Here is a 24,658-nt window from a genome sequence, read left to right as displayed (position 1 = left end):
TTAACTATCATTATTGTTGTTTATAAATTAGTAAAATGCTATTCTTCTCTTAGGAGTTCAAGATTGCATTTATGGGCACTGGGCAATCGCTACTCTCACATCTATGTGAGGGAGCATGGTGACTAGCCCATCGTTGCCTGGTGAGTTTCATGACCCAGCAGGGATTTGAATCAAGCTTGACCCAAGACATTTAGATGCCTGTGACAGAACAGTAAATGTCTAACCCCCTCTGAAGTCAAGGATTATCAGTTTCAGGGACAGTCAATTCATTCTATAAAATAATCCCCCAAGTGCTTCCCTCTGTCAGTGGAGGCACTATTGCCTCAGTTCCCTTCAACTAAGCACCTGTAGTCTTCTCTCCAAATAATTTTTCAATTTTTCTTGATCATGTTTACGAAAATCAACGCTATACTTTAGATTGGGCATTCTTCAGTCTCTAGAGACTATGGTAAAGTGCTGTGAATAGAGGACTTGGAACAGCGTCTAGTGTGGCTGAGGAGGCCAATTCGAGAGTGAGTGACAATCCTTTCCACACTGAAGACAAATACAATCTGTTCCTTGTCCAGCTCATATGTGCTATATCACTTCAGGGGAAAAAAAGAAAAAAAAGAAGATGAAGGGAAGGGATGGTCTCAGCAAATATGGCTGTTTTTTCTCACAGCAACAGCTTTCTGTTTCTGCCTCTGTGGACTTCTGCAACATTTGGTTGTGTTTAGTGTGGATAGCTATAGTGATTTCACCTGCAAAAACCACCAGGGACCCAATTTGATAAACTTTGAAGTAACTAGATCCCCATCCTTAGTCATGCCCTCTCTATATTATTCTGCTTCCACTGAATGTGCATTAGCCACAATAGAGTGGTACTAATAAGAACCCCCATCTCTACATAGTGTATTACAACTGTTATCATAAAGGAGCAATTTTTTGAGAAAATCAACTAACAGCTACCTGTAACTACCAGGTCTTTAAGGCTTATTTAGAAATAACCAGGAAGGGAGCTTGTGCATACCCAGAAACAGGACATTCCATAAGGATGAGGACACCACAGATAAGGCCAGACATCTTGAGCGTACTAGTCTAATAGATCATACTACTGGGTACAATGAGGTGGACCCCTGTGGCTGATTTTGACTCCTGGGAAGGTAGTATATGTGGCTGCAGGAGAAGTAGAAAAGGTTCTGGAAGAACATTAGCGTTGCCTTACTGACGATTGTGTTTTTCTAAAGAGGCCATGTACTATATGTGTTCTCCCATGTGAATACATAATGGTCAAGGTAGCAGGGCTGTGAACTAATGTTAAGGCACTACTAGTCATGTTATTAGTGAGCAGGTTGAAAAGAGCTGGTGGGAAATGGAGTCTACCAACACCTGGAGTGTCATAGGCCTAGCTACGCTATAACTTTTTGCGGGAAGGAGGGAGGAGACTTTATTTTGAAGGGATTAGGGCTAGGGCTACTTTTCATTAGGGATGTCACAGATATACATACCTATACATACCCAAGGTTGATTCCATGTTCCTGATTCATACAACACAAAGAACTGCTGAGAGTAAATAAAAGGTTATCATTTAATGCGCAGTCAAGAAGGAAGGAGCTGTAACAAATCATGTTTGGGGAAGGACTGTAGCACTGAAGTAGTGGACATGCCTGCAGAAGGTCCAGGTCTGGGTCCTATTATTTTCCAAGTGAGGGTAGACCCCGGTCAGGAATGCTAGAATGCTCTTGCCCTTCATTATCAATGACACTCAGATGGAGGAACAGAGTTTTGAATTTACATTTTTGCAGCACCCATTCCTGACTCATCAGCAAGCACAGGCAGTAAGAAAAAAGAAAAGAGAGTAGTTCTTCCAGCCGCCCTTATTCATTACAAGGCAGTTTCCTCCATTTAAATCTCCCCGATGAATGTATATGTTTGCACTTCTGTCTTTTTTAAAAATTAATAACAGTGTTAGATGCTCCTGTATGTACGAAGCCCCACTAATTCTAATAGTTTCTGCGCTACTGGAAGGTGTAAAGAGATGGCAAAGAGAAAGAGAGAAGTCTCGCCCTGTCCGCCGTGACAATTGATTGTAATCCATATCCTGGGATGATGAAATACATGCCCTAAAGTGGAAATGCTGCCTTGAGGGAAAATGTGAGGCCCTTGTTCTAACAAATCCACACACATTGTGTGCATTTTTGCTGTGGTATGAATGAAGCAGCATGAAAAGCCTTTAGTATGACTGGAACTAGAGGTTTATCCTTTCTGTATCCTGTGATCAGTCCCTCTTGGGAAATCCAGGACATCCTAACATTTCCCTCCCTGGAGGCAGGGGGAGGGAGACTAGTTGCGGACTATAGCATCACTCTTCTTTCTGAAAAGGTGACACAATGGAAACACAGCTGGGGCTCAGAGATCACTGAGAGGCAGAGATTAGCGAAGCATGTGTTTTGTGTGTGTGTGTTTTCATTCTGTAGATGAAAAGCAGGAAGATGGGAATTGCCGATATGAAGTCATATCATTGCCTGTGATGATGATAGCAAAGGCCTTGGCTCTACTTTCAGCTACGGTCTTTCATTGTGGGGGAAAGCACAATTGCCACCAAAAGATTTTAGCTTCTGCTGGGAAACTTGAGGTATGGGCTGTGCCAGCCTTGTGTCCCAGCAGAACAGCCCTTCTTGCACTCCACTGAGAAACAAAGTGTGCAAAACGCTTCTGCCCTATTCCCAGCACAATGGCTGGGTTTTTCAGTAGCAGCATGGATCTGAGAGGCACAAAAATTGGCAAAGGGGCACCTCCACAAAGAGGGGGGGGAGCATGCTTAAGTCAGATTTAAAGAAAAGTGACAATTTGCCAGAGGAATGCTTTTAGTTCTCTTTTAAATTTAATTTAACCCTTTGAATCCTCCAGACCACAGGGTTAGTTCAGAACATAGCTGATTACACCACTGTGACTGGTGAACTGTAGGTATTATATGATATGAATGCCTTACTTCAACAAATAACCTGTTGAAGCTAGATGTTATGATGGCAATTAAAAACAGTTTCCATCATCAAGTCAGGCTGAAAACCAAAATGGATCTAAATAGTATCATCCAATACTATCTAGAGTTGTGAGGCTACTGCACAAGATAAAATTAGGTCCCAAAAAGGAACATTTGAAACAGAACAATGGTCCCAAAGTTCCAAACAGTTTTGGCATTGCTTTCTTTATGGCCCTGAAGACCCCGCATTGTATCTGAGAGGCAAATAGCTTCTGATTTCCTGACTCTGCCATAGAGCCCTTAAACACACACACATTGATACATCAGCTGCATTTCATTCCATGAGACTGACACAAGGCCAAGTTATGATGTGTTTGTTAGAAGATCAAACCCGTGATTTGTCAATTTTTCATCAGTACATCTTAAACCCATCTGTGGATATGAAGTGCCCAACATTTTTAAAGTGTTATACGTGAATTCTGTTGGCCGGATAGCTCAGTGAATTAGATATCTGGCTGCAGAGCCAGAACGTTAGGAGTTAAATTCCCCACTGTGCATTCCAGAAATGCCAGCCTGTATAGCCTTGGGCAAGCTGCATAGTTTCAGAAGTGCCCCCAGAAGAAGGGAATGATAAACCACTTCTGGGTACTCTTTACCTAGAACCTGAAAAGGGTCGCCATAAGTCAGAATTGACTTGAGGGCACAATTATTATTGTTATATATGGATTGAAAAATAAGAGAGGACTTGATTATCATTTGTTAAGAGACATGACACAAACAGAACATGTTGGAAGAGGAAACCAAAAACCCAAACCAAATTGTTTTTTAAAAGATCGGGTGGAATAGAGACAAATTCTAAAAGTAGAGGGGCTTTCAAAGAGCTTGGTCTCTATGCCAAGTTGGTGGGTTGGAGCCACTGTCCATCTCTCCCTATAGGACTCTAATTTTCAGATTTTCTTTTTTAAAAATCCCTCAATCATACCTATACGTGGTTGAAATCTTATTGTTTAGCATTACATCACAACTAGCAACAAGTCACAACAGTAAGTTACAAATACAATAGGTCCACTGAATCAATGGAATTTACAGAGTTGTCTCCCCAAATCCTCACTGATTCAATGGGCCTACTACTTTAGTTGCAACTTACTACGCTAAGCAACAGGATTTCAGCCTACCTTTTGTCTTCCACTGTGAAGATGGATGGAAATATTTCATACAGCCACTCTGCAATGTCACTGTCTTCCTTTGGCACACCTTTTTCTTGCTATTGATCTAGAAACTTGGGAGGTTCCCTACGAGTTTCCTGCTTCAATTAATTTAAATACATTTTTGTCATTTTGCAGTTTCACTGTTTCTGTTATACTTTTTAAAATATAAATGCAGTGCCTCCCTAAAATTCTTCTTTTACATTTGTTATTTTCTCTGTTTCTGTTTCTCTGGATTTTGTTCCTTTCTGTTCTCTTTCTCTGGGCAAGACTTCCATTTTTGGAAGGAAGCATGCTTGCTTGTTACAGTTCCTTAATTCCACTTGTTAACCACATGGACATTACTTTTTTGTGGTGTATGTTCTAGAAGAGCTTTTACTATTGTGGTTTCAAATAACCTCCAAGCATCTGGATGATTTTTTTTACCCCCTTCCGCTCAGCTTCCGTTTAACCAATTCTCTCTGAGATGTTTCCGATTTTGAAATTAAATGTGATTAAGCTGGGCTTGCTTGGCAATTTTTGACACAGAAATTTAGCATGTGATCACACCGTGAGGATTGTTTTAATTGATTCAACGTTTGTTTCATTGTTTCAGACACTATTTAGGATGAAGTGAAGGATTGCTTTTTCTCTTGTTGGTTCCCAGGTCAACTGTTAGGGAACAGTGTTTTAGGGTGCAGATATCCTTTCAGGAAAATGGCCCCAACCTTGAGTCCCCAGATGTTCTTGGACCACAGCTCCCAGAAATCCTGGTCAGCACAGCTAGTGGTAAAGGCTTCCGGGATTCTTAGTTCAAGAACATCTGGAGACTTACAGCTTTAGGAGCTTCCATTTCAGATCTACTTTTCCACAGGTGGAAAAAAAGGTCCGACATTGTAAACTTCCTACACAGGGCTGGATTTGTCACAAGCTAAGCTAAATCTTAAGAGCCCAAGATAATTATCTAAATGTGAAAAACTTTGCTAAATTTGAAATTTACATAACTGTGGGAATAATTGTGGGGATAATGTTATGGAGATTCTTAAACTTGACATAGTTTAGGGACTATGAGGGTTGTAATATGACCCTGCTCCCTTATAGTTGTGGAAATATCCATAGCTGTTGTTATCCTAACGCTAGAACACATTGTGTGCTGGGAGAGGGTGTGGATTCATAGAATCCGAAGCCCTTACCTTACTTGGCCATAGACTAGAAACTGGAGACAGGGGTAACAGTTTGAAGGGTGGCATCATTTATTTCTCTCCTTTTGGCTGTATAGCTCAGTGGTTTAAGTATCTAGCTGTGGAGCCAGAGGTTGGGAGTTTGATTCCCCACTGTGCCTCTTGCAATAGAGCCAGCCTGTGTGGCATTGGGCAAGCTGCACAATCAAGGGATGCCTCCAGAAAAAGGGGATGTTAACCCACTTATGAGTATTTTCTACCTTAAAAAACCCTGAAAAGGGTTGCCAGAAATCAGAATTGGCTTGATGATGATGTGGACACAAAGTAGGTTATTTTTTGTAACTGTCAAAAAAGACCTTTTTAATTTTTTTTATTTAAAGGGAGATACACAATCTCCTGGTGCAGACTGACAAGGCATTGTAAATGGGGGTAAACAAACTGGCCTTCCAGATGTTGCTGAACTGCAACTTTCATTATCCCTCACCATGGGTTGTTCTGGCAAGGGTTGGCAGGAGCTGGAGTCAAGGTCATGGAGGGCCAAATGTTCTTCACAGGAAAGAGTAAAATCCTCTGTCTCATATTCGCCCATTCTGTCCCCTCTCGGAGGTTCTTTCCAGGCATCCCAGTTGTTCTGAGCTTGACATGACATAAACATACCATGATCCAATCTATCTCCAGATAAGTTAAACCACCTATGATTACAACACATTCTCATTTAGGTGCTCACATGCTTTATGGCAGCTTCCCATTCTTGGCTTTGTGGGTTTAAGCATTAGTGTATAAACGCTTATGCATTGGTCAGATTCATCCCCACCTCCATAAACTGAGGAAATCACTTCTTCCTCACCTCTCTGCTTTCACTCATCAACTGGTTTTGACAAAAATATTGCTTTATATTAAACCAGCTCCACAGTATGTCTTAATTGTTGAACTTCAGCATAAACAATATTGGCTCACTACACCATTTTGATCATTGACCTTAAGTCCTCATTTACCTATAAGAAAGAACTCTGATATAAAGCAAGCCAGGATCTCTGTGCCAGAGTCAAGTGGGCAGATAAGGAGCGGGAAGGTAAGTTCAGTTCTAGCTTTTCACATAGAACAAGTGTCATTTCAGAGGACACTCCTTTGGAGGTCATTGTATCCTTTGCCATTCCTGCTTAGCAAGTGTCACTTATGAGCTGCAGGATGGCTCAGTGGTTTAGGTCTCTGGATTCAAGTTTCGATTCCCCACTGCACCTTCTTGACAGGGGCTGGACAATGATCCATAGGGTCCTTTCCAGCTCTGCAGTTCTAAGATGATGATTTCCAGGACATGACATTTCTGATGACACTGATGCCTACTGTGTTGATCACAACCTCTAACTCCTCCTCAGTGGTGATGTTGGCCAAGCAAACTAGAAAATGTGGGACTTCCAGAACTTTCACAGGGATTGAGTTAGTCCCTGGAGGGGTGAGTGTGAACTGCATCAACCAGCAACACCAGTACTAATCTACTTTTAAAGTCAAAATTGTGGGCAACCAGGCTTCCAAGGAGGACTACCTACATAGTAAGAATATTTTGAATGGCTACTTGTGTCTGTGGAAAATGGGTTTGCTCTAGAATAATTCAATGAGAGAACACAAGCTAAAAGGTTCATGCTTTAAAGCTAAGACAATAAGCACAGCTGAGCAAAGATGCTTTGCCTATTTGCCTGGTAACTTGATAGGCTATTGATGGTTAGAATAAAATGAAAGATTCGGAAGAGACCAGTGATCATATTCAGAACAGAGTACCTATTTCTTTACATTTCAGAAGAAAAAAATTCAATTTTTCAAAGAACAGCTTCAGAATTTTAAGAAATTGTAAATCTTCTTCAGGGACCCCCCCCCCCCCCCCGGATCAGAGACAATGCATGGAATGATTGGAGGCAGACATTAAAATATTTGCTGAAAGATGAGTAACATACATGGTGGGAATTGTCAGGAGCTGGAAATAAAGCACAATTTTAAATATTAAGGTCAGTACACTGTTTCAGCATTTGCACTCATGGAACTCCCAACTGTGGAAGCTGCTGCTGATGTGCACTTTCATATCTGATCATAACTCAGTTGCACCACTGCAGTAACTTCTGCAATAGGGTGTTCATGTACATAAACACTAGCTTTAAAAAAAAAGGTTGTACTGTATTTCGAAATGGAAATGGGTTAGAGGGCACTCAGTTGTGCTCCAGAATTTCATTCACCTCATACTCGAGAAATCCTTGCTCCTTCATCTAGAATTCTGCTTGACCGAATGTAGTTTAGGATGTGACAATGATATCTGTCATCAGTTCTGACTTACAGTGAGTCTTGCCAGGATTTCCTAGATATAAAATACAAGCAGTAGCCACTACATTCTTCCGGCAGTACTCAGCAACTGTGCAGCTAACCCATGACTCCACAAGTTCTCTCTTTTCTGGGAGGGATACCAAATCAAAGTCCTGACCTCTGGTTCCACAGCCAGGTGCTCCAATTTACTGAAATGCCCAGGCAGCTTACTGGGAGCAAAATTCAACTTTATGGGAGTCTGAAGCTTTTTTTAAAAATCAAGTATATGTCCCACCCTTATAGTAGCAAACGAAGGGCAGGGACTGTTTGGCAGAAGCCAGCAAAACCAGAAGGTGGCTTATCACCTCTCCCTCCCTGTTCTCCATCTCACTTATAAAAATCTAGCTCTGGAGGCCAGCAAAATTTTTAAGGAGCCATTTGTTTATGATACAAAAAGCCAGGAAAGGGAAGGACTTCCCAAACATTCTGCCCTGGAACAATATATTAACCTACATATTGAAAACCACAAATATAATGAAATAAAGTTTCCAGCATTTGGGGTAGGGTTTTAGTGCCTGGATTACCGGAGTATTATTTTTTTATAAGCATGAAATATATACAGCCATTACAACACACTTCAAATATGTGGAAACTCGAATATTTAGCGAGTGAAGGTAATCAGCACAAATTCAAAAAAATAACACATCATTGGTATTGCTTAACAAGTTCCAGGTCTGGTGCTTGACACTATAAATAGGTTTAGCTCCTGGAAGCACTACCTGAGAGCAGACTGCTCTGCCCCTGTTGTTTTCCTACATGGGAAAGGAACAGGACGGAGATACCACTTGACTTATGTCCTGGATGCAGAAATACTGTACCTTTGCCATCAGTGCTTGGCTGCATGTGTATATGGCTTCCTGAGGTTTTATGTACCCCGTGGATACAGCAGCTGATCTAGTCCAACTGGAGGAGCCAGGGAAGCCTACGTACAACACAACCAACACTGCTACAGCTGTGGCCATGCCTCCTGACATCATCCAGTAGAGCACACCAGTTCAGCTTTTCTGTGTAATCAAACTGCTGTCATCAGGACTTTTAAGATTTTCACACCACAGAAACAAACATGATCAATCACCAGTACTGGTACTGTTTCAAAGTATAAGAGCTGTGTATGTAAGGTATAAGGGAAACACATTCACCATGTTATCATCCAAGATCTCCAACATATTAAAGTTTAACACATTGATGCAATATTTGGGAATTCCAGAAAATTTCTGAAAGCTCCTCACCAAAGGAAAGAAAACGGGTACTTTTATAGAATAATGATACAAACAAATGTAATCATTTTGGTCAGGAGAACAAAAAATTCAAAACCCGCAGAAAGGCAATAGTTCAATTAGGACTAGGAACTCCACCAGCATGTGTAAGCTTTTGAGTTCTCCATAATTTTTTAATCAGAGTAGATCATATTTTATATTGGTGAAGAGTTCTTGTGAACTTGAGAGCTTGCATAAATCTGTGAAATTTTGGCTAGTTCTAATAAAGCTATTGCCCAGCTGTGATTTTCGCACTTATTTTCCTAAATAAGCCTCATGGCGCAGTGGTTAAACCGCTGTACTGCAGCTAAAACTGTGCTCACAACCTGGGGTTCAAATCCCAGGTAGCCGGCTCAAGGTTGACTCAGCCTTCTATCCTTCCGAGGTCGGTAAAATGAGTACCCAGCTCGCGGGGGGGGGGGGGGGGGCAATGTGTAGCCTGCATAATTAAATTGTAAACTGCCCAGAGAGTGCTTGAAGTGCTATGGGGCGGTATATAAGCAGCACACTTTGCTTTTTTTGCTTTAAAGATCAGTAGTAACAAGTTAAAAAAGAAACAGAAGGTAGAAGTAAATGGACAGATTGTGTAACAAAAGGAAGAGGTGGTGACCTTCAAAAGATCTGTTATTAGGACATGCTAAACATCACAAATGGTCACAAATCTGGGTTGAGCAATGCGGTTGCTGAATCTGCAGATGACACTAATTCAGGGCTCTCCAAGGGGGAAAAATTGTTCCAATTCTCCATTTGCTTCTATTTTTAAGAGTTTCCATTTTCCTGTGTAACTGATTTTTGTACTGATTTCAAAGGGAAGCCCAGACAGTAGACTGCTGCCTGTGTTTGGAGACTTCCCAGTAAGATAATGATGTTTCCAAACCTTTCACTATGACAATCGAAGCAGCATAAAAAAAAGATAAGATTCCATCTGCCCGAGGACCTCCTCTATTAGATGTCTTAGCACTCTTCCATGTAACATTCTGGACAAAAAGCACTCCATTTCCCCCAAACTTTTATTTAAAAGCCCTAAACAAAGTTTGACAAAAATTTCCAACTGAAATTACTTCATGAGCTGAACCCGAAGGCGTGCCATCAGATCGGCCACTCCCCACCCCACCCCCCGCAATCAATCCTCTGTTTGACTAAAACCAGAACGGACAACAGGGGATGCGTTTAGCCCATTATGGGAACCCCCTTTGGCTGAAAACCACAAAATGGCCTTCAGTTTAGAGAGAAGACTGCCCCTTTAATCTGGGGATGCTCTATTCTTTTCCCCAGCCAGGAACATTTTTTTTCTGTACCACCCTCAACATGCAGGATACAGAAATAAAGGCAAGTTCTGGATTTCAACCAGTAGACAACGGTCTGTATTGGGCAAGAAACAAAAAAATGAAATTAATGCAGCCATCCCAAGAGCATCAAGGGAAACCGTCATCATCATCCTCTGCCATTTCCTTGGCGAATTCTAGGTCCTGCTGTTCACGCTCCCGCCGCTCCTGCAAAGCAAAGGCAACAGAACAGAACAATTAAGTGGCAAAACATAACTATTGTGGGTGAATACTTCTGCTAAGTGAACAAGAGGTCCTTCAGCTTGGCCGCCTGAGTCCTATCCCTTCACTCTATCCATTATGCCACAATAGGCATTGCCAGGATTTTCCTTATGTGAGCATAATTGGAGAATAGGATTCTGGCTATTGGTGGTAAGGAGGAGATGGACAGGAATGCTGGTCTGTGATGTTTTTACAGATCACATGTGGAGGACTTGTGAGAAGTGCAGCTAGGTCTAATTATGCACTCTAACCCAAATAGCTTACTGAAGAGCTGGCACTCTTCTGGCACTCCCTGGCTATGAGTTGGAAGAGGCCTATAAGGCCATTGAGTACAACCTTTGACTCAATACAGGACACCAATGCAGGAATGCACTCACCTCTGCAGACTCTAGATCCTTGTTGTAAGACTTTGGAGGGAACCTCATAGCCTGAAAATGGAGAAGAAATTAGAGGATGCACACAACTATGACTGGAGGCAAGCCTCAGAGTAAGAAGCCTAGCCAGGGAGTCCTTCGTCTCTGACTTGAGATTTCTGACCAAAATCATTCCTTAGTTTATTATGTCTTCGGCAGAGGTCTGAAATGATACTTTTGACTAAAATTCTCAGAATCCTCTAGCCAACATGGTTACTGCCCATGTTTGCTGTAGCAGATTCTAAGAACTTGTTTATACTCTGCAATACTCCTACTTCGCATTGCCTTTAGCATGCTTGAAATTGATTTAAAAATAACTGTCAACATGATTTACTATGAATTGTTTTGACATGTAGGAATGCCTGTGTCAGACTCAATTGTGTCTGTGGGGTTTGTCAAGAATAGGATTGAAGGATCATGGATTTTGAACTGCAGGATACCCTTATTTATTCCCTCCCCCCAATTTGTTATAGTGCTGTATAAGTTAGGCTGCCAGCTGGCTTGCTGGTGGTTTATCTTCTCGTACCTTGCCCTTTCCTTAGTACACTGCAGTACAGAGACCTGCAGTCTTGTGTCATGGCAGCACAGATGTGAGATGGCAGTGCTTGCCCCAATGCCAAAATCAACTAGTTACAGCTACGCTAGCTTGCCATCCGAGTGAAAGAGAGTTCAGCCTGTCAAGCCAGCTCTCTTGGCTTATAGCAGATGAAGGGTCAAGAATGAGGCGGGAAAGCAAGTCAGTGGGCCAACCAGGGGCATAAATAATATCAGGAAACTTTTCCTCAGTTGCTAGAGGCTGACGCCCAGGCAGTTGCTATTCTGAGTGGTGCTTCCCTCTCATACTGGGCATATGTGTCTCACACAAAGTACAAGCTTCAGGGCTGCCTCAAGGCTGCTGCTGCTCCCTCCCCAACTCCCTGGTGAGGCAATCCTGCAACCTGTCCAGTCTTTTTATTTTTATTTTTTGGAGAGGGAGTTTACTAGTGGAATGAAAGTTGTGAAAGTTGTCCCAAAAAACACATACACCGACATAAAAGCTACACAACTTTACATTGATTTCAAACACTCCCGATCCAATTCCCAGTTCATGTCAACAGTGTAGCTGAGCCCTGAGAACTGCAATCTAAAAAAGTATCATTTAAAAAAATGTGTCTTTAGTGTCAAGGATCAACTCCTTAAATTTAACATCCCAGGATGCTTTTCTGTATCCACCTAGATTTAAACATTCTGTTCCCAACATTGGGACACATTGGGCTAGTATTTATATAGTGCTTCACAATGCACAAAACACTTCACACATCTCAGCAATTCTTCTGATGCTGACTGACTTTGTTACACTGATGTTGCAAATAGAGCGATGATTGACAGAGAAATTGTCATGAAATTCACATTGGCTTCGAGATTCAAACCCAGGACTATTAGATTTGTGATTTGGGTTATATACTACACAAACCTTCCCCTTTGGACCGCCCACCCACCAGATTACCTGAAGCAAGTGTACAGGAATCCAACTTGTACTAATGCCAGTTTAACTGTGTAGAAAATGACAAAGGAACATGGGAAATGTGGCACTGGCCTTTCTGGTTTGATTATATTTCACGAGGTACTAGTGTGCTGATGTGGAAGGCTGGAAGGTGAAAAGACTTCAAAATACAGGAATGAAGTTCCCCTTGTTTCTATTTTCTGCAAACACTAGATGTGCCCAGAATTGCCCTGTGGATACCAATGCACAAACTCGCTCATTTACCTTGACAGACATGTTGTGAATGTCGAGGCAGAAGGAGATACGTTGGTGGAAGGCCAATTGGGGTTCCCGTGTGGAGTAGATGTCAGTCATCTCCTTAGACTGGATGTAACCTTTCTCATGGTTAATGCTAGCCTCAATCACACCATCCCGGATGGCCTGGAAACCACAGACAAGCACATAGTCATATGTCTTTGAATGACAACATCCACAAGAACAAACCAAGGTAGCATTGTTAGTTGACTGGGGGGCTTAATTTCTGCAGAGAGGTTGTCTGGATCAGGCCTTTCTAAAAGTCATGCACACTGCAAGGTCTGAGCTACTGTCATGCTTTGAACCACTCCCTGTGTTATATGGTCAGGCCTCAAAAAATACTGAAAAACAAATCCCATAATAGACTCTGAATCCTATGCACTGCAGAGTGGGGGAACTCTTTATCCCCAAGCTGGCACTGGAGTATGTTCAAGGAGGTCTGACCAACTTCCATACAGGAAGTTCTGAACGAAAAGGGTAGAATGGGTCACACATGTAATGGAACAAGGCTGAGATCTTAACCTGACATCACTGTATCACTAAGAGTAATTTAAAAAGGCCACTGAATTTCCTGCTTATGCAATTAGAATCTGAATATAATGTATGAGGTATATCAATGCTTGAAGTGTGGTGTGAGCTGGATTACGGTGGCTCAAATCCTGATTGCTCTTATAAGGCAGCTCTTATAAAAAACAGGTGGTAGCATCTCTAAGAGCTTGAGAGATAAGGACCATTTGTTTAAGACCAGAGGATCACAGAGATTTACTAGCCTGGCATACTGAGAAAGTGCACACATTTGCAGTCACATTTAGGCCAGCTTTGCACCTACTCACCTTGGCAACAATGAATTCAGCATCTTCTGGGCTGTCCAGCTGCAACTTCTGGGCTATGTCAGCCAAGGAGATCCGTGAGTACGAAAGGCTGATCATGCGAACACCTGCACAACAGATAAAAAGATAGCCCAAAGAAAGCACAAAGGGACATCAGATGCTTGAAATTTTTATTTTATTTACTTTACAGTATATGTTTATTTGTGGATTTGAATTTGGTTTATGTGGGTTGATTATTCATTGTTGCAAAGCACTTAGAGAAGTGCTCAGCATGAAGTCAAGCAGTCTATACATGTCTGAAATAAAACAAAACAAATAAATGTTTAATTTTTTGGACTTTGTTCAAAGGGAACATTTACTATATGTTCCCTTTACTAAAAGCAGGGACTTGCTTGCTATCCCTAGCCCTCACAGAAAAGTAGCAGAAGAAAGAAGGGGCAGCAAGGGGACACACTTTTTGGAAATTCAGAAAAAGTAGCTGCATTGGAATTTTAAACATAGTTTCAAAACCAAATCACTCTGCTTGCCACAGGGTGAAATCATCACAATTCTGAGGAAAAAGAGTTTCTCACCTGTCTTAATCACATTGTGTCTCAAGCGGATTATGAGGGTATAGGTTCCATCTGCTTGGAACTTATCGCCAAACTGATCAAGCACCTGGTTGAACTTGGCCAGGTTCCCTGTCCGAACAGCTATGGGGAAAAAGAGGGAGGTAAGGGAAGACAGAGATAAAGAGGGGTGTGCACTGTGGTTTGGGCTCACACAGCAATATATAATTGCTACTCAGGAATTTTCACTGCATCTTAGGTGCTACAATACATTCTCCTCCCTGCTGGTGCTTCAGATTAGCATGTATCTGCCACAGCTATGATCTTTATGACAGAGAAGATGCATAATCATACAGCCTGCATCACAGATCCTACTGAAGACATGCAGTGACTCTGGCATGAAAATACACCTTAATCTTTCTTATGTTATGATACAATTTCTCATCTACTCTTCTATCTACCTACTTAATGTTGGACTTGAAATGCACACATCCTACATGTCAGTGGTGTTTAATCACTACAGCCATGAAAAACATTTAAGACTTAAGATGTTATTGCTATAGTGGATGTAAAAACAATCTTCCCGGCAAAATTATGCTGTTTCCTTGTTGGACTTGCATGTGCCCCGCTTGACGACAAAATAGCTTGAAGATGAGTTAGCAATCGCAAAACAATGGATCCAACGGGTTGTGTTTTTTTTTTTGCATTACGTTGATTAGGAGCCTGCTTTGCGAACCTTTTGTTCCCTAAACGATGATTTTTCCGGCTCCGCAAAATGGCTTCCCTCCCTTCGCAAAATGGCTGCTTTCTGGAGCCCTGCTTCTGAAGACAGCGATTTTAAACAGCTGATCGACTGTTCTCTATGGGCGATCTTTGCTGGACGATGAGGTATTTCCCCACTGGAACGCATTAACCAGTTTTCAATGCATTCCAATGAGTTTTTCCCCCCCGCTTGACAATGATTTTGCTTAACAGCGATTTTCCTGGAACTGATTGTCGTCAAGCGGGGCACCACTGTAGTGTTATGTAGTAAATCCAATCCTTCAAACCCCAAATGTATCATGCAGCAGATGTTGTAAGTGGAATGAAATCTCTGACTTTTCATATAAGCACATTCATTAGAGTGGGGACCCCACAGCAGGCCTTGAGATAACCCACATTTTGGTTACAAATAAACAAAATGTGGGCAAGCCTGTTTCATGAAGCTTTCTCTCCAGCTTTGTTTTTTGTCTTACTGGAATCACCTAATCAACAGGTTCTGGCAATTTTAGGGAGAGTTTTTTCAGCTTAATTTGTGAAACTTCTGAAAACGTTTTTTTTTTTCATGCTTTAGCATAACCCTGTATTTTGGAAGGGGTATAATACTGACGTTAAGCAATGCTTGAAAATAAGCCAACATAAAAACATGTAACATTTTCCAATATTTCCTATTTTAAGCATACTTTGATAGAAACAAAGCGTTAAGAATCCAAAATATATTTTGATTTCATATACAAAATTTATAAACTACAATATGAGTATGTTTCAAATCAATTACTGACTGTGATAAGAATAGTACTGACTATAATAGAAAGGAATAATCTTTCAGGTGGGCTGCACTGGAAATGAATATTCAAAAATGCATTTGAACAATCACAATAGTAAAGACTACTTAAGATTTGGTTTGGATTCTTCTCTTGCAATTTCACTGTTTATTGTTTCTATTAGACCATTTAATAGAGCCTGAGCCATACTACTTACCCTGTGTTAAGAGAAAATAGGGCATAAGGGATCTCTTCAGAGATGGCTGCCGAAACTGCAGCCTATCCGGAATCTCACCTAGTAGCAGCTCCACCACAATCAGTAGCTTGTGGACCTAAAAAAGAGATACAAACCACAGAACCATTTACCCTATTGCTAACCACCATGTACCAACCATTACAAACTATGGCAGAGTTCCATCCATATGACAGATCCAATTCTCTTTTCATCTTTAGTCCTACAGCGCCACCTGGAGGAGCCCGCCCCCACTCACCGTCTGTTTGAAGCCAACAGCTGTGTGCTGTGGTGCTTTCCGCAGAGCATTTGTCATGGTCCTCCGAGCTTCAGAATACTCCAGCTGTATGGCCTTGATGCGGCCTGGGAAAGGAAGAGCAGCTCAGCACCAGGAATGGTCATACTGAGTGTGCCAAACTAAAGTTGCCTTCCTCCCTCCCACCCAAGACGAACTTTCCCCTAGGTGTGTAGTCCTTACACACAGGGCACACTAGAGGGGCTCATTCGACTACAGCACAAAACACTAATTTGACCAATCCAAAGGGTAAGGGTAGGCGATACCTCTATTAGACTGCTAGAAAAATGCTATCTTTTGAATGACCACATCTTTGTCAGCTAGGGCACCGTATCGTGGATGGTGCAGGGGAAAAAATCTAACAGTCATGGAAGATGCCCATGGCAATTTCTTTCGTAAAAACAAGTTTCAAATGCAGGCTGCAAACACAAGTCGGGAGTGTACATTTCAAATTCCACACCTGGCGGCCAGTGGCTGGCATTCCTTTGTTTGGTGAGTTGGGACACCAGTTCAACCAATGGCCGTCAGGGGTGGAATTTGAAATGTACACTCCTGACTTATTTCTGCAGCCTGCATTTTGGAACCTGCTTTTAAAGAAGAAGCCTAGCATGGGCCTCTGCCATGACTTTTTGGACATTCAAGTTTGTCTGCATCACCCACAACACAGAGGTGCCCAGCCTGAGGAGGTCTGTATGGGTCAAAAGCTAACAATTTAAAAAAATAATAATAGTGGCCTAATAAACACATCATCTATGCTTACCTCTGGACTGGTCAATGAGTGCGTTGTGCTGTAGTCAAAATGAGCCCCCTATCGTGTCCTGAAACTCCCTTTCAGAGAACTTCTTAATTTTTTAATTTTCAGAAAAGGATAAGCTGTGACCTAATGAAGTCGTTTACCCAGCTCACTTCTGGGCAGCCCAGCCTGTCCTGGCAAAACCTGGCCCAAGTTTCTCTGCTAGGCTAGTGGAACAGAAATTCTTTAACTCTTTCCACTTTCCAATGGATCTATTTTCTTATTTGTATGTTTATTCTTTATAACCTCTTCTTACTCCTAAATGCCCAACAGAGATGAGAAGGCTTTTCATTGATTTCCTAGAACCTAGCAGACGTCAATCCACTAGATAAACTGCTAAGCTAGTCTTACAAACCTCTTCAGGACATATAGGTACTGAGTCATCCCCTATGCAATATATAGAGAAGGGACATATAAATTTAAGTTTATGCTCTCAAGACTTTTTTTTGACATTTTACATTTTTTAATATTGTAATTTGGTTTTCAATTCCTCATTTGGAAAAAAAACATATAATTCTTAAAATAAATAAACAAACAGTGTTTGCTAACTGCCCCAAGTATACACTTAAATAATAACAGCAAATAGAAAGTTGCAACAGGACAAATTCCTCTGTTCAGAGTCTTAAGAAGATGAGAAGCATACTCTTAACATTTTAATCCAATTAATTCTAACTCAAAGGTTATTTGACAGAGTTGCCTATGAACCTGGATGTCTCTATGAGTAGTATATAAGTGTGGAATTTACCATCTCATTTTGAATTTGACATCCTGAAAATTCCTGATAAAGAACTGAACTTCTGGCCCTTAGAACAGAGTGGGCATTTTTTCAAAAATCCAGAAGTCAAGACATACTCCTTCCTGGAACTTGAAGAGCCATGTCTGCTCCTATACCTCTGTCCCCCAAAATACTTTTTCTTAGGAATTTTTCAGTGCAAAAAGCCATCCTTTACTTTTTAATGGCCTTCCCCCCCGCCTCCCTTCAATTAAACATTTCTTGATGGTGGGGCAGACAGATGAGGAGACTCAAAATATGGAAAAATCCCCCTTATGGAATGGAGCTTCAGTGCTTTGCATAGAAGACCCATGTTCCTTTCCTCTTGGCTAGCAAACAAAGATATGCAAAGTTAGTTGATAATGTGTCTATATTAGTCAGGTAATAATATTTTGCTTTATTTCAGCAAAACCTGATGACCATAGTGTTCACAGGCAAGTTCCAAGCCTTGTGTTTGGCTCAGGACATCAAGGATCTCAAGTAAGAGACAAACTTTGCACCTCACCTGTGTAGTAGAGGTACCTGGCCCACTCATTGTTGTTTGCCTGCTCAGGAAACACTGATTTGGAGACCAGCTTTTCTGCCTGGTCATAGAGGTCATAGTGAAGGTAATTCCTCAGCAGCAGATTCAGGAGGGTAGCCTGGCCGTCTGCATCGTGGCGCAGCGTTGCCGTCCTTAAGCGAGCATGAAGGAAACTGAAAGGAAAAGGAAGAGAGGTTGTGTCATCAGCAGCCTTGGAACAAAAAATACTAGAGGAATAATAAAGATTATGGCAACTCCTGAATGCTACCAGACATACCTCCTAACTACGTCCAGCTTGTTCAAGAACTCATAGATGCGAGCGTGGTAGTAGTAACACTTGGCTACCACTAGATCGAGGGCTCGACGGTTTTGAGGACTTGTCTTTTGCATCAGATCATCTGAGACTTTCTGGGCCTGCAGAGAGAGAGATTTAATATGGAGAACCTGCACAGCTTCATTGGTGGGCTTCAGGTACTGACACTGTGTGATCATAAACATCACTTACTTACATTGGCTCAAATAGATGTCTCAGCTCTCAGGACTTTCTCCCTGGTCTGCAAGAATCAACACAATTCACTCTCTATGCCTTCCACAAAATGGGTTTGGTGGAAGAAAGATGGGCTTGTCATACATACCATGACACAAGAAGTCTCTGCCCTGTCTAAGCAGAGATCACTCAAACTCACTGTAACAGTTTCTGTGAGAGGTTCTGCATTCCCACAGCCCACAAATCCAAGTTTCTGTACCCAGTTAGGTCCTGGCACCCAGCACTCTTCAGTATCATTTATGCATAAATTGTGTAAAGACTTTGGGATAACTGCACCAGGGAAAAGAGATTGCAGAATACGTAACATACCTGGTGCATTAAGACAACAAAAGAGCCAGAAGCAGACAGGGAACACTACTAGTTTTTGGAAGTCTAAGACTGCTCATAGTTCTTCAAGGTTTATTATCAGCTGCAACGTACATAATGGCACAAATATACCCCTTTAAATTCTAGAGTGATGTTCTGACCTCTAATACTCCAGTTAATACTTTAGCACAATTTTCTAAATACAGCTGTTGCACTTGTGTGTACACCTTTTAGCATCCAGATCAATCTGTGAAGAGAAGGAAGTAATGGAAAACAGTGCCTAATTTCAATGGCCTATTTTCCTGCCCTTCTTCCCTCAAGGTCCATGTCCAAGCCATGGCAGTTTGCTGCTTTCAAATAGACACCAAGACTTATGGGGAAAGTGATACACTACCTCTTCATAGCGTTTGCTGTTCATCAGATATATGACCAGGAGTAGCTGGAGATACGCTTCTACTTCTGGCAGGAGAGGAGTGGAAGCTGCCTTTCCTGTGCGAGGTCGAAATTGCAGATCGGCTTCTGTATCCATGGGCTACAAAGAGGAAAAACAGACATAAACAGGTTAGCGATATACTATGATTCCACTCTCTCCTCCCAATTCTCACAAAAAGCTATATATGCAAGTTCCAAGAGCTGTATGTTGCTCATCTATTATAATTCAAAAGATAATAATCTTGAAATTTATTACTGAGTAGCAAGAAAAAAATGGCAATACTCCTCCAAATGATTTTAATTAACTCCCAAAGGAATACTCTTAGAGAATAAAAGGAATATTTTCCGCAATATAGCGCAAGCCCCAGTAGAGTACCCAGGCATCCCATCTATCCTTTTCAGACTTGCCTCCTCCAAGAAGCTGATGAGGAAGTCCCGCACAGCACTATTAGAAGTGAAAAAGCCATTGATGGCTTTCTGGAGCACATTAGGGTTGAGGCGACGGGATGTTGATGGCAAGGCTCTCAGGGCACGAAGGACATAGCGCGGTTCCTTCCCAGATACAGCTTTCTCCAGCTGCTTCACGTGTTCTTTGATATCTGCAATGGCCGAAAGAAAGAACTAAATAAATGGAGAAGTGCATCGAACTCCAGCATTTCCCAAGAACAGATGCTGAAAGCAGCAGTGCTGCAGATAAAGTTCTATGCAAGATGAGATTTGGAGACACTGTCAAAGCAGAGATGAGCAACCTGAAAGTTATAAAAAAGAAAATGCTCTTCAGCAGTGGCAGAGCATGGAGTAGGGGAGTTCAGTGACCAACCAGATTACCATGCTAAGGCCTTTTCAAACTGCACATTTGTGACCACCTGAATGATCAATCAGTTTAGTTATCCTTTCAATATCCACAGCTAGCTACTGGCTTTTACTCACAGATTACATAAACAGTAGATGCACTTTTTAGAAAAAACATTTTTTCTAAGTACTATGAGACATGTCTCCTTGGAAAGAGAATGTCCCAAATGCAGTTCCGTTTCTGGCCTGTTCCTTTGATAAGACAAGGACAATATCTACAACAGGACACCATCTATTAAAGTGTATAAACTGTGGATGAATATAATATTCTTCTTCCCAGAAGTTCATGGTAGTGTGTCTATGTTTATGATTTACAATTCATAAACTATACTTATTCAACAAAACTTATTTCTGAGTGTGAATTCGAAAAACAGAAGTGAAGAATATACATCTACCATGTTTCCCCAAAAATAAGTCAGGGTCTGATATTAATTTTTGCTCAAAATCCAAACAAAACACTCATTTGGACTTATTTTCGGGGGATGTTTTATTTTTTTCAAGAACCACCTACATTTATTCAATTATCATCATTTATTTTATTTATTATTATTTATTTATTCCCGTTCTCCTTCCCCTTCTTTAAATGTACCTGGTGCCACTTCCTCCAGGGGTGCTTCCGCTGCTGCCAGGAGGCGCCACGGTGGTGGCTCGGGTTCCTCCAGTGGCGGTGCCTGGGCTGAGGCTCCCATTGGGGCTGGTGGGCGCTGGGATTGTTTTGCGGGAAACAAGGGCAGCAGTGAAGGAGGAGGCATTGGTGTGGAAGGGGGCAGGGTCCAGAGCCGGCGAGCCCAGTCAAGGAAAGGGCGGCAGCTGCTTCAACACGTGGTCAGGCTAGCAGCACCCAGCACCAAAGAGGGAGCCGAACAAGAGTAGGGTTAAAAGAGTTATGGTAAGAGAAAGAGGGGAGGGGAAATAAAGGCAGAGGGCTGGCTGACGGGAGCTGGAGGTCCAAAATTGCCTCCCCCCTTACAACCTTGTGCTTTGTTAGCCTCGCCTGGGTGCACGCTGGAAGGGGGGAAGCGCACACTCTGCAGAGGCATTCCTGTTGGGAACTTAACAGCCAAGGAGCAATTTTCTGGTGGTGCGTCGCTCCTGCCTCCCTGGCTGCTCAGCCCCTCTGTGAGCAAGGGAAGTGGGAGAGCAGAGGAAGAGGTTTTAAGTCTCTCTTGAGGGCTCTGGAGGATCCCGGTGAGTCACTGGTGAAGGGCAGGGTTTTACTTAACTAGGGCTTATTTTCAGGGTAGGGCTTATATTACAATCATCTTGAAAAATCATACTAGGGCTTATTTTCAGGGAAACACTCTATTTTGTCCTAATTATGGAATCAGAGAATAATAGAGATGGAAGGGGCCTATAACGCCATTGAGTCGAAATCCTCTGCTCAATGCAGGAATCCAAATCAAAGTATATGTGACAGGTGGTTATCTAATTTTCTTTTGAATGCCTCCAGCACTGGAGTGCTCACCAACTCCTGAGATAATTAGTTTCATTGTCATACTGCTCTAACAGTTAGGAAGTTTTATCTGATATTCAACTAAAATCTGGCTTCCTGTAACTTGAGGCCACTACATTACATGTTCTGCACACTGGGATGACTGAGAACGGATCCTGCTCCTCTTCTGTATGACAACCTTTCTGTCTTATCTGAAACTTATTTCCGAAGTAAAAATTATTATTACTGAACTGGAAAATTTAGACAATCAGAAAGAAAAGATGCTTTTATTACTAAAACTTGTTTTCACTTGTTAATATCGTAAAGCTTTCTTTGAAAGTCCACAGCAACCTCCAGGTGCTGTGTCAACCTGACAAATTGCCTGTTATGCGATATTGACTTTAGTCTTTAAGAAAATTTGTTTTTGACAGACATGTATGCAAACCCCCGATCCAATCTGTACCCAAATGAATGGCATACAGACTGGGACTGAGCTACTCTCCGCTCTTGAAGAAACATTTTGTTCTGTTCCCAGCTCTCTCTCTCTCTCTCTCTCTCTCTCTCTCTCTCTCTCTCTCTCTGTGTGTGTGTGTGTGTGTGTGTCTCTAGTTCATTAAAAATAACCTATGAATGGGAGGAAATGCACCATAATTGTGAGACTTACCATGCAAAGCTCATACAAATCATCCTTCCACGGTCACACACTCACTTTTGGTAGTATAATAATGTTCCAAATAATTTTGTTGAACAAAGCAAAATGAGACAACAATGAAAAATAAAATTATTCCAAAATGTAAAAGGTCTACCAAGTGATACCTGTTCTTCTCTTTGCCCTCGCACACACTCCATGCAACAACCTCCGCCTGATCCCTCCCTAGCACTTCAGTGACTGGAGTGTCCTGGAGTGATCTTGGCCTTCAGCTGTCATTCTCTTCTGTGGTGCCAGTGGCTCAGTCTACTATACTACTTCTCATTTCCCCTCTCCACAATTCAAATGGCTAAATATCTTTTTAACCCTACAGATGCCAAGGGGAACATGAAACAACACTGCTCTACCTGGAGTGCATGTTCGGGAATCGTCCTCCCTTTCCTACCTAGTAAGACAAAGACAAATACCGCTGATATGATCCGTTTTGCACCAAGGCCCAGCCTCTGAGATGCCAAAAGCCTCTTGAAGTTTATACCGTCACCCACGTCAACCTCCGCCCCTCCTCCCAATTCTCCAATGCACTGCTGAGGGACTACAGTACAGTATCATGCCTTAGTCACCCCCACCCACCGCCCTTCAGCAAGGGAGGCCCCTTTCCGCCACCCCATCGCTCCCCCCTTCAAGGGGGACCGGCAGGGCCTCCCTTGAGATTAGGAGTCCCGAGGCTTGGCCTCGCCTTCTCCACCCACCGGGGCCAATGGGAGTCCCCGGGACCGTCGAAGGCCCGCCTTTCCTTGGCCCACAAAGGGACTAACCGGGGACAGGGGGCTTCCAGCCGAGCCCCCTTCCCTCACCACTAGGCTCCCCTGCCTCCTCCTCCTCCTCTTCCTCGCAGTCCGGCCGGCTTGCCCCCCTTCGGCGGCCCTCCTCCCTCACCTTCGAGCGTGACGGCGTCCAGCTCCCGCTGCGACTTCTCGGCCGACACGGGCTCGGCCGGGGCCGCCTCTTCGGGCATCTCAACGTCGGCGGACGGCGGGGGAGGCTGAGGCGGTTCCGCGGGCGGGGGCTTGGCCTTCTCCGACCCGGCGCGGCGCCGAGAGCCGCCTTCCTGCTTCATGGCTTCGCTCGCCTTCCTCGCACACACTCACCGGCTCTCGCACCGTGACAGAGCAACAATCGCGGGGCACGACGGGAAAATTAGCTCAGGCTTGACTAGCCGATCGCCGAGGGGCGGGCGGGGAAGAAACCAATGAGGAAACGCCTTTCCCCTTTCAAGGGAGGGAGACCATAGAGACGGGAGCGGTAGAGAGTCAAACCTCTTCCATACGTTTCCGTCTTGGCTGGAGGTGCCTCCATTTCCCACTGTACGGATGGGCAACCCGCGGGAAGCGGTTGGACTGCAATTCCCAGGATCCTTCTCTCCGTCGGCTTTCTAGGTGGGGTTGTTGAGAGTTGCGTTGCATTGGAAGGAGCGCGCCCGTTCAAAGGGGCTCACAAAGAAAATAAATTCGAGCAGAAAGCAAATGAATGCGGCGACTACAGTTTTCTTGCATGGATCCCTGGCGAAAGAAGGGTATGGGGTGGCGGAGAAAATGCTAGTAGCATCTGCACGGCAGTATTTTAAAGTCTGTTCAGCAACATTTGCGGTTTTGTGAAAACTTGATTTATCTCTGGAGGCAAAAATGTTGAAACTGAGGCTGTCCTACTTTGGGCACATAATGAGAAGGCAAAAATTCTCTGGAAAAGACAATAATGCCGGGAAAAGTGGAAAGCAGCAAGACAAGAGGAAGACTAAATATGAGATGGACTGAGTCCCTAAAGGAAGTCACAGACTTTGATTTGCAAGAGCTGTTGAGGACAGGACATTTGGGACATCGCTCATTCATCAGGTTGCCAGAAGTCGGAGGCAACTTGACAGCATATAACAAGTACTAATGTAGGTTCGATGTTCTTAAAATACATAATATGTGGATTTTTTTTTTAAAAAAGCTCTTTTTTAAAAAAACTTTAAAAGTACTCAAATTTGTCCCAGTTGTGAGATGAGGTGTTAACAAACCTCTGTAGTCTTGTAGATTTTGTTCCATTAAGACCACCAAAGAAACTGTTTCATCTAATCAGAACACAATGGAGTCAAGTCCAGTCATGTTTGTATTTAAATTTTTGAATGTATTTTAAACTGTGTTAGACATTAAACATTGACTTAGTTATATTTTGTCCTGAGTTCTGTATAAAAGCCTTGCTGATGTGTGGATCGA

At 42.6% G+C, this 24,658-nt stretch overlaps 1 protein-coding gene across 1 annotated transcript; it reads right to left on the bottom strand.

The window, feature by feature from the left end:
• Positions 1 to 9,924: 9,924 nt before the first annotated feature.
• On the bottom strand, positions 9,925 to 23,606 carry PSMD3 (proteasome 26S subunit, non-ATPase 3). The gene is made up of 12 exons (XM_020805875.3): positions 23,340 to 23,606; positions 19,879 to 20,069; positions 19,433 to 19,570; positions 18,463 to 18,599; positions 18,168 to 18,358; positions 16,062 to 16,165; positions 15,788 to 15,902; positions 14,072 to 14,191; positions 13,503 to 13,606; positions 12,640 to 12,795; positions 10,857 to 10,907; positions 9,925 to 10,425 (listed from the first exon to the last, which is right to left on the bottom strand). Exons 1-12 carry the CDS (start codon positions 23,518 to 23,520, stop codon positions 10,348 to 10,350), a joined length of 1,566 nt encoding a protein of 521 aa, XP_020661534.2. The 5' UTR covers positions 23,521 to 23,606; the 3' UTR covers positions 9,925 to 10,347.
• Positions 23,607 to 24,658: the final 1,052 nt, after the last annotated feature.

This window comes from Pogona vitticeps, chromosome 6, assembly GCF_051106095.1.
Source record: "Pogona vitticeps strain Pit_001003342236 chromosome 6, PviZW2.1, whole genome shotgun sequence".
Classification (NCBI taxonomy): Eukaryota; Metazoa; Chordata; class Lepidosauria; order Squamata; family Agamidae; genus Pogona; species Pogona vitticeps.
The sequence above is the reverse complement of the archived record's forward strand: the minus strand, read 5'-3'. Positions and strand labels throughout refer to the sequence as shown.